This window comes from Lactuca serriola, chromosome 8 (genome assembly GCF_051521515.1).
Source record: "Lactuca serriola cultivar US96UC23 chromosome 8, Lser_US96UC23_V15, whole genome shotgun sequence".
In the NCBI taxonomy this organism is placed as follows: Eukaryota; Viridiplantae; Streptophyta; class Magnoliopsida; order Asterales; family Asteraceae; genus Lactuca; species Lactuca serriola.
Window position 1 is genome coordinate 76,675,735 of NC_136415.1, and position 9,686 is coordinate 76,685,420.

At 38.0% G+C, this 9,686-nt stretch overlaps 3 protein-coding genes across 3 annotated transcripts; all 3 read left to right on the forward strand.

Annotated features, from left to right (window-relative positions):
- Window positions 1-779: 779 nt before the first annotated feature.
- LOC145067074 (uncharacterized) lies at window positions 780-1,637 on the forward strand. Its single transcript, XM_079014289.1, has 2 exons — window positions 780-1,058; window positions 1,200-1,637. Exons 1-2 carry the CDS (start codon window positions 780-782, stop codon window positions 1,635-1,637), a joined length of 717 nt encoding a protein of 238 aa, XP_078870415.1.
- A 150-nt stretch (window positions 1,638-1,787) lies between these two features.
- LOC145067076 (uncharacterized) lies at window positions 1,788-2,306 on the forward strand. The gene is made up of 2 exons (XM_079014290.1): window positions 1,788-2,054; window positions 2,118-2,306. Exons 1-2 carry the CDS (start codon window positions 1,788-1,790, stop codon window positions 2,304-2,306), a joined length of 456 nt encoding a protein of 151 aa, XP_078870416.1.
- A 3,601-nt stretch (window positions 2,307-5,907) lies between these two features.
- LOC145070875 (uncharacterized) lies at window positions 5,908-9,270 on the forward strand. The gene has a single exon (XM_079017835.1). It carries the CDS (start codon window positions 5,961-5,963, stop codon window positions 9,084-9,086), a length of 3,126 nt encoding a protein of 1,041 aa, XP_078873961.1. The 5' UTR covers window positions 5,908-5,960; the 3' UTR covers window positions 9,087-9,270.
- Window positions 9,271-9,686: the final 416 nt, after the last annotated feature.

Sequence of the window (9,686 nt, forward strand, 5' to 3'; positions counted from 1 at the left end):
TTCACAGGGCTTCTATACTACATCATTGAGTTCTCAGTGAACAAGATTTCACTCTGGCATTTCATCAAACACATAATTATTCGCATATAAATCTACCAAACAAGGCCTCCTTCATCTTCAACCATTATACACAAACAAGACACTCAAATCGAATATTGTTGTGACAAAATATGGATAACAGAGTGCTAACCTAATAATATTTTGGGCTTTATTTTGTATTGGGTTTTATGATTGGGCCTTTTCGCTAGGAAACCCTAATTAACTTGTCTATATATTATGTATTTCCTTTTCATTGTATTTGTACTTCTCTTTGATAATAATATGAAACCCTAGCCGTTATATGTATTTCATTTGTTAGTTTTCACGGTATCAGAGCTCGGTTGATTATCTGTAGTTTTTTCGTTTTTTTTTGGGCGAGTACTGTTCATCGGGACGATTATTGTTCATCGGAGTTACTGTCCATCGACATTGTTCATCGCGATTACTGTTCATCGACACTGTTCATCGCGATTACTGGTCATTGAGTTACTGTTCATCGCCACTGTTCACCGACGAGTACTGTTCACGGTTACTATTCATCGGTACTATTCACGTGTACTGTTCATTTTCACCATTTGCAATTTTGGGGTATGCCTTTTTTGCTCGTTTATGTATTTGGTTTGGTTTGATTTGTTCGTTTGTCGGTTTTGAGGGTTTCGTTTTCGTCTAGCTTTGTTGATTTCGAGATCTTGATCATTTTTTGCTGCTACTCGTATTTACTATTTGACTGATATTGAAATATGGCCCCAAGAGATGATTCTCTTCAGTCCATTAGTATTCAACTTGATGGCAAAAACTATGCCTATTGGAGTTATGTTATGAAAAATTTCTTGCGGGGCAAGACTATGTGGGGGATTGTTACAGGTGATAAGAAGAAACCAACAGACGAGAAGGCCGCTAATTATGAAACCTTACAGGATTCATGGGAGACTGATAACTCCAAGATCATTACTTGGATTAATAATTCTGTCATCCAGTCTATTGGTACTCAGTTGGTGAAGTATGACACGGCAAAGGAGGTTTGGGATCACTTGGCTAGGTTGTATACTTAGTCTAACTTTGCAAAGCAGTATCAGTTAGAGTTTGATATTCGATCCCTCCAACAGAACAATCTTAGTGTTCAAGAATTTTATGAAACTATGTCGGATTTGTGGGATCAGTTAGCTCTTACAGAACCTGATGTGTTGAAGGCTTTTAAGCCTTATATTGATAGAAGGGAAGAGCAATGTTTGGTTCAGTTCTTGATGGCATTATGTTCAGATTTTGAAGGTCTGCGTGGATCAATCTTGCATCGTACACCTCTTCCCACTGTTGATTCGGTTGTTCACGAGTTGATTGCTGAAGAAACTCGTATCAAGTCCTATGCTAACAAAGCTCCCAAGACAGCCACTCCTGCTGTCTTTGCTGTTTCACAACGACCCCAATCTTCAAACCAAAATCGTCCCAGAGTTGCATTTGATGAGTGTGCTTTCTGTAAGAAGAAAAACCATTGGAAGGCAAATTGTCCTTTACTGACAAGCAAGAGAAATCAACAACAACAACAAACAAGATCACCAGCACACTCTCAGTCTTCACAGCAGAACAAGTCTTCTGGATAGTCATGTCCCTCTTTTTCATCTTTTAGGCCAGCACAGTACGCTGCTGCTACACCTTCAGTTGAGAATGAAACAGATTTCACACCACCATCAGCCTTGGATCCACAGATTGTTGAGCAGTTCAGATAGTTCTTAGCTACCAATCCAACTGCCATGTCAGCTTCCATGTCTCATTCAGGTCTGTCATCATCCAACACGTCAGGTATTCCTTCATCCTTGTGGATATTGGATTCTGGTGCATCTCATCACATGTCACCACATTTTTCATCTTTTCCTTCATTATCTTCTCGTACACCTGTATCTGTTATGTCTGCTAGTGCTACACCCATGTCAGTAGAGGGTGTTGGTTCTATTGTCACTCCTTATATATCTTTAACATATGTGTATTACATTCCTACACTTGCTTTGAATCTTGCATCGGTCAGTCAGTTGTGTAAATCTGGTTGTTAGGTCTTCTTTTCTGATTCATTCTGCTGTGTACAGGACATTCAGTCTCGGAGGGTGATTGGGATAGGCCATAGACTTGGGGAGCTTTATGTCTTGGAGCAGCTACATGTTGCTGATGTTGCTGCATCTAGTTTCGATTTGTCATCTTTTCGTTTAAACCCTTCATCGTCTCCTTTTTATCTTTGGCATTCTCGTTTGGGACATGTTTCAGCGTCTCGTTTATAGTTTTTGGTTTCCACTGGTGTGTTAGGCTCTTTGAAATTTGATGATATTTCTGATTGTTGTGGTTGTAAACTGGGAAAATTTTCTGCTTTACCGTTTAATAAAAGTGTCACTCGTTTTGTTGCTCCCTTTGATATTGTCCATTCTGATGTGTGGGGTCCCTCTCCGATAACCTCCAATTCAGGAGCTAACTATTATGTTTCATTCATTGATTATTACACTCGTTATACGTGGGTTTATTTTATGAAGCGGATGTCTGACTTTTTCACCATATATAGTGAATTCAGAGCTATTCTCAAGACTCAACACTCTGCTATCATAAAATGTTTTCGGTGTGATCTGGGAGGAGAATTTACCTCCAATGATTTTAAACAATTATTGGCATCTGATGGCACTATACATCAATCATCTTGTACAGACACTCCTCAGCAGAATGGTGTTGCAGAAAGAAAACATCGACATCTCCTAGAAACTGCTAGATCCTTACTACTCTCTGCTCAAGTTCCCAATATGTTTTGGGGAGAAGCTGTTTATACCGTTACTTATGTTATTAATCGCATTCCTACTGCGTACACTTCGGGGAAGTCTCCTTATGAAATGTTGTTTGGACAACTCCTAGATTATTCTTCATTACGAGTGTTTGGGTGTACATGTTTTGTCTTGAAGCCTCATGTAGAGAGAGATAAGTTGTCATCAAAATCAGCTCTTTGTGTTTTTCTGGGATATGGTATTTGTCAGAAAGGTTATCGGTGCTATGATCCTTCAAATCAGAAACTGTATGTATCTCGCAATGTCACCTTTTTGGAGCATATTCCATTCTATAGCATTCATGTTCAGTCACATGATGCAACCCGAGAGGAGCTCTGTACTATTGATCCGTTTAGCATTGACATTGATGATCCACAACATGTCACTGATCCACCACTTGCTGCTGATCCACCACATGTGGCTGATCCAGCACCTATCGTTGATCCTCTGCCTACAAATCATCAAGACCCCCCTCCATCGAGACCTTATCGTAATAAGAAGTCCACAAAGCTTCCTAAATTTATCTATTCCTCTTACTCACCGGCTTTTGCCTCGTTTATTGCTAATGTACATCGTCTCTCTGAGCCAACATCCTATAAAAAGGCCATTTCTGATCCCCTTTGGCAGACCGCTATGGCTGAGGAACTTGTAGCTCTTTATCAGACTCATACATGGGATCTAGTTCCGGTTCCACCTGGAAAACACACGATTGGTTGTTGTTGGGTTTATAAAATCAAAACAAAGTCTGATGGATCCGTTGAGCGTTATAAAGCCAGACTTGTTGCGAAAGGGTACGCGCAAAAGTATGGTATGGATTATGAGGAGACGTTTGCTCCTGTTGCAAAAATGACGACTGTTCGCACCTTGATTGCAGTTTCTTCCATTCGTCAATGGAAGATTTATCAAATGGATGTCAAGAATGCTTTCTTGAATGGCGATCTTCATGAAGAAGTATACATGTCTCCTCCCCCTGGTATTGCTCACCGACCAGGTGAAGTTTGTCGACTTCGGAAGGCTCTATATGGCCTCAAACAAGCCCCTCATGCTTGGTTTGAGAAATTTTCTACGGTGATTACTTCTCTTGGTTTTCAACCAAGTAACCATGATTCGGCTCTATTTATTCGATGTACGAATGCAGGGCGGATTATTCTTTCCTTGTATGTCGATGACATTATTATTACTGGTGATGATCATGATGGTATAGAGTCTTTAAAGCGTGATTTGGCTCACGGTTTTGCTATGAAAGACTTGGGATTACTTCGTTATTTCTTGGGGATTGAAGTTGCTCAATCTCCAAAGGGTTATCTTTTATCTCAAACGAAGTATATTTCAGATTTGTTTGAACGTGCACGACTCACGGATAATCGAACAGTTGATACGCCTATAGAGAGTAATGCAAAGTACTCTCCAACTGATGGTGTCCCATTATCAGATCCAAGTCTTTATCGTACCATTGTTGGGAGTTTGGTTTACCTGACTGTCACTAGACCGGATATTGCTCATGCAGTTCATGTGGTTAGCCAGTTTGTCACTGCTCCTACTACTGTTCATTGGGGAGCTGTTCTTCGTATTTTGAGATATTTACGTGGTACTTAGTTCCGCACTCTTATGTTTCCTTCTTCATCCTCTCTTGAGTTGCGTGCCTATAGTGATGCAAATTGGGATAGTGATAGTTATGATCGTAAGTCCACTACTGGGTATTGTGTTTTTCTTGGAGATTCATTGATATCATGGAAAAGCAAGAAACAAGATGTTGTTTCTCGATCTTCTACAGAATTTGAGTATCGAGCCATAGCTATCGCCACTTGTGAGATTGTTTGGTTGAGATGGCTTCTTGCAGATATGGGCGTTCACATCTCTCAGCCTACCCCTTTGTATTGTGATAACGAGAGTGCGATAATGATTGCCAAGAATGCAGTGTTTCATGAGCGCACAAAGCACATTGAGATTGCCTATTATTTCACACGTCATCATCTCCAGAAGGGCACTATCTCCCTTCCTTATGTTCCTTCCTCTTTGTAGATTGTTGATATTCTTACGAAGCCGTTGACTGCTCATCGATTCCATTTTCTGTCTGACAAACTCTCAATGCTTATTGCTGTTGCATTGTGAGTTTGAAGGGGGATGTTAACCTAAAAATATTTTGGGCTTTATTTTGTATTGAGTTTTATGATTGGGCCTTTTCGCTAGGAAACCCTAATTAGTTTGTCTATATATTATGTCTTTCATTTTCATTGTATTTGTACTTCTCTTTGATAATAATATGAAACCCTAGCCGTTATATGTATTTCATTTGTTAGTTTTCACAGAGTAGAGAACACAATACAATATGTACCTTCGATTAAAAACAAGGCTGAGTTTGGTTTTTTACACCAGTTTTATCAAGCTGGTTTGCAATCCATGCGTAGACTATACCCAGTTTGGCCTTTTGGAAAAAAAAAATCTAACAAATTTCAGTGTAAATGGGTCCAACTTGTCACCTCTAATCAATCCGCAATGCATTTCACAAGACCATTATTTTTTTACACTAAAGATAGGAAGAAAACTTTATTTCGAATTACATACATTATTTATTGACATATCAACCTTGTTAAGTCATATAATAAAAAAATTAAAAAAAAAAATCTTATTCTGCGAGAAATGAAATGTAAACCCATTTCCAAGTAAATGAGTCAATATTTATTATCCTTTACATCCAATAATAATAATAAAACAACTTATTTTCTTATAATAAGTTTGTAAATCAATAAACATCAAAATCAAATTTGAAATTTGTAACTATCACTTACAAAAGTTTTTAAATTATATTTGATTTCTCGATAATGGTACTTGTCAAATACTGTTTTTTATTCTATTCATATTTTGTTATAGAATCGTTGTTAAATACAAATAACAGTGCCATGGGGAATAGACTTGGTCATAAACAACTTTTTTGACCACAAGAATATGAGTCGGTGGATACAAATTCTCCATTGACTTCCAAGTCTTCTAATATTTTATCAAGCTATTCTTCACTTATGACTTTATAAATCTACTAATTACTTTGATCATAAGAATCCATCAATTCATCATAACAAACCATCTTTCCACTTCAACTTTCTTCTAAACTAAACAGAGTTAAGGTTGTTAATGGGTAATTGGAGGGGTTTGGGGTTTCATTTTATTTTTGTATGTGTTTTTTTAATTACAACAAAATATACTTGTTTGGGTATTGGAAATGTTAGTGTCGTTTGCTCTGAGCATGAGCGACTTACCCTTCTCAACTTCAAACTAAGTGTCCACGATCCTTATGGAGTGTTGTCATCATGGGTTGGAAATGAGTGTTGCCTGTGGGAAGGAATCCAGTGTGACGCTGTCACAGGAAATGTTCAACGCCTTCATCTCATAGCATCTAACGCCTACAACTACTTAGTTGGTAATACAGTGAGCTCGTCTTTGGCAGAGTTGAGGCATCTCAAATACCTCGACTTGAGTGGGAATAGTTTTCATGGAAGTCAGATACCTGAGTTCATTGGATCCTTGAAACATCTAAGCTACCTCAATCTCTCTTATGCTGGTTTTCAAGGTATTATTCCTCCTCACATTGGAAATCTTTCTAACTTAAGGGTTCTTGATCTTTCGAACAATGAGCTGAAGGCATATGATATGGCATGGGCTTTTGGCCTTTCATCACTCGAGCTTCTCTACTTGAATTCAGTGAATCTTAGTGGAACACAGAATTGGAACATGGTGCTTCACATGACTCCCTCGTTAAAAGAGTTAAGTTTGTCAGGTTGTAGTCTTTCCAATGTAAATCTTGGTCCTTTTCTTAATTCGAGTAGAATACTTCCCAACATCCAACACCTCAATCTTGGCTACAATTCTTTCAAAGGCCCACTCCCTGGCCTTTTTCAAAATATGTCATCCCTAACTTTCCTCGATCTTTCTGGATTTAATCTTAGTTTGGCATGGAACTTTCCAAACCTACTAAGCATGATCCCTTCTTTATCAGAGATTCATTTGTCAGGTTGTGGGCTCCATAAGACATGTCTATCTTCCCCTCTTCTTAATTTCAGTACACTTTCTAACATCCAGCACCTCGATCTTGGCAATAATCCACTTGGAGGAATATTTCCATCCTTTTTGACTAACATGAGTTCCCTAAGAGTCCTTGAGCTTTCAAACACAATGTTGAATTCATCGCTTCCTATTCTGCCTAAACTTCTAGTACTTCATCTTTCTAGTAACAAGTTTAAGCAAATTGAGCATGTTGGTATCTGGAGACAGTGCCACCTGAAACAATTAAGTGTAACAGATAATGAGTTTGATATGGAAATGACTGACCCACCAAAAAACGCATCAGAATGCTCCCAATATGCTTTGGAGTTTCTGGAATTAAGTTGGAGTTTAAAAGGTAGAATTCCAGAAACACTTGGAAGACTGACGAATTTAAGAGACCTTGACCTATCGGATAACGGAGTGACTGGTACAATCCCTGAATCTCTAGGAAGATTAAGTTTTTTAGAAGTACTTGATCTATCTCAAAACCAATTGACTGGTCTCATTCCAGAATCCCTTGGAAAATTGGCAGCTTTAACAGATATGGATCTATCTAATTTGTTAAATGGGACTATTCCAGTTTCAATTGGGCAACTTGCCAAACTTCGTTCACTCTATATCTCTAGAAATTATTTAGAAGGAGCAATTATTGAAGCCCATTTTGCTAACCTTTCGATGTTAGAGCATTTGGATACTTCTTCTAACAGTAAGTTGACTTTCAATGTTTCACGTGGGTGGATACCTCCATTCCAGTTGATATCTCTTTATCTCGGTTCTTGCAATATTGCGAATGGATTTCCACGGTGGCTTCGAAATCAAAGGAAACTTCATATGTTAGATCTGTCCAATTCCACAATTTCGGGACCTCTGCCCACATGGTTGCAGGAGATGCCCATCATTCCTTGGTTAGATCTCTCTCACAACAGACTCAGCGGACCTTTGACAAACCTTCCTAATGGGGGAAATGATAATGTTTTTATATTTTGGTCTTACCCCGTATTATTTCTAGAATATAACCTTTTCAAAGGATCGATTCCGAGGTCATTGTGCAGAAGGATATATTTGCAAGAACTTGATCTTTCCAGAAATATGTTAAGTGGGAAAATTCCCAACTGTGTCGGGAATCTGCAGAGTTTGACAACCATGAGATTAAGCTCAAATTGGCTCTCTGGTGTCATTCCACGTTCATTACCTCTTATTCCATCATTATTTTGGTTAAGTTTGAACAATAATGACTTTATTGGTGAACTTCCTCAAGAATTAGGGAATCTACAAGGTTTGGAAGTCTTAGATTTGGGTGATAATAAGTTCTCTGGAAATATACCCAAATGGATCGGGAAAAACCTTACATCTTTGTTAGTTTTGAGGTTACGCAAAAATAACTTCACAGGTAGAATTCCTCCATCTCTATGCAAAACTTCAACTCTTCAAATTTTGGATCTTGCATACAACAACTTAATGGGAACCATCCCTCGTTGTGTAGGAAAGTTAAATGGCATGATTGAGAGTCACTCAAGAATTGTGTATCCTTTCGATATCGATAATGATAAGAATGTGATTCAGTTCATGAAAGATGTTGATATTGAATATACAACAACTTGGAGAATTGTTTTTAACATCGATCTTTCAAGCAATAAACTCATGGGAGAAGTACCAGTCGAGATAACTACACTTTCTATGTTGTTGGGTCTGAATTTGTCTAACAATCATCTCAGTGGGGGTATTCCAGAGAGCATTGGAAACATGACACAATTATTTTCTCTTGATTTGTCAAAAAACAAGTTGAGCGGGAGGATCCCTTCAAGCATGGCATCTTTGAACTTTTTGAGCCATTTGAATTTGTCACACAACAACTTGTCGGGACAAATTCCAACAGGAAATCAACTGCAAACACTTACTGATCCATCAATATATGCTGGGAACAAACATCTATGTGGACCTCCATTGAGAAGCAGCTGCTCAAATCATCAAGATCCAACAACAACAAGAAGCAAGAAGAAACACAAAGCATCTGACAAGTGGATGAAGGTATGGTTGTTTTATGTGGATATAATTTGTGGTTTTGGAACAGGGTTTTGGGGTGTTATTGGAGTTTTGTTGTTCAAGAAGAAATGGAGACAGATGCTTTTCATGTTTGCTGAGGGATCCATGGACAAAATATATGTTGCAGTCGTGGTACGAATTTCCAAAATCAAGAGAGGAAGAGAAGCTGCATAGATCCTCTGGAATGCAAGTAATTCTCGAATTTACGTTATTAATGAATGTTTTCCTTTTTAGAAATGCTATTGTGCTTATTTATGTATATTACTATTTGGATTTTGTATTTGTATGACCTTTGTAATACTGGTGTTGTTTAGAGATGTCGATTTACAAAATTCTATTGAATTTGGTATTCATACATGATCAAGTTGTAGATTAGATTACTACGGATTTGAGTTGTTTCGATTCTTTTTCTTTTTAATTCTGCTCTCTTGCTTTCAACCTTCTGCTGCTGCTTTCGGTCCCACCATACTGTTTGCATCCATCGACTTTCATCTACATTGGTCCAAGTAAGAACCATGTAATGGAGTCATTTATTCTTCATTTGTAATTTGAAGTTTTTCATGTAAAGCACGAGGATGGTTAGATGAAAGGTAGAATTTTTTAGTTGGATTTGGTATTAAGATAAGTTTGTGGTCTTATGAATCTGCTAGTGGTCTTCGTTGATTATTTGGTTCTACTCTCATGAGTTTTCAAAGGAGATCCATTACTAGATTGTTTGACAAATTGGAACATAATTTCTTGACTTTGTTCCCTTATAGCACGAAAACATGTTGT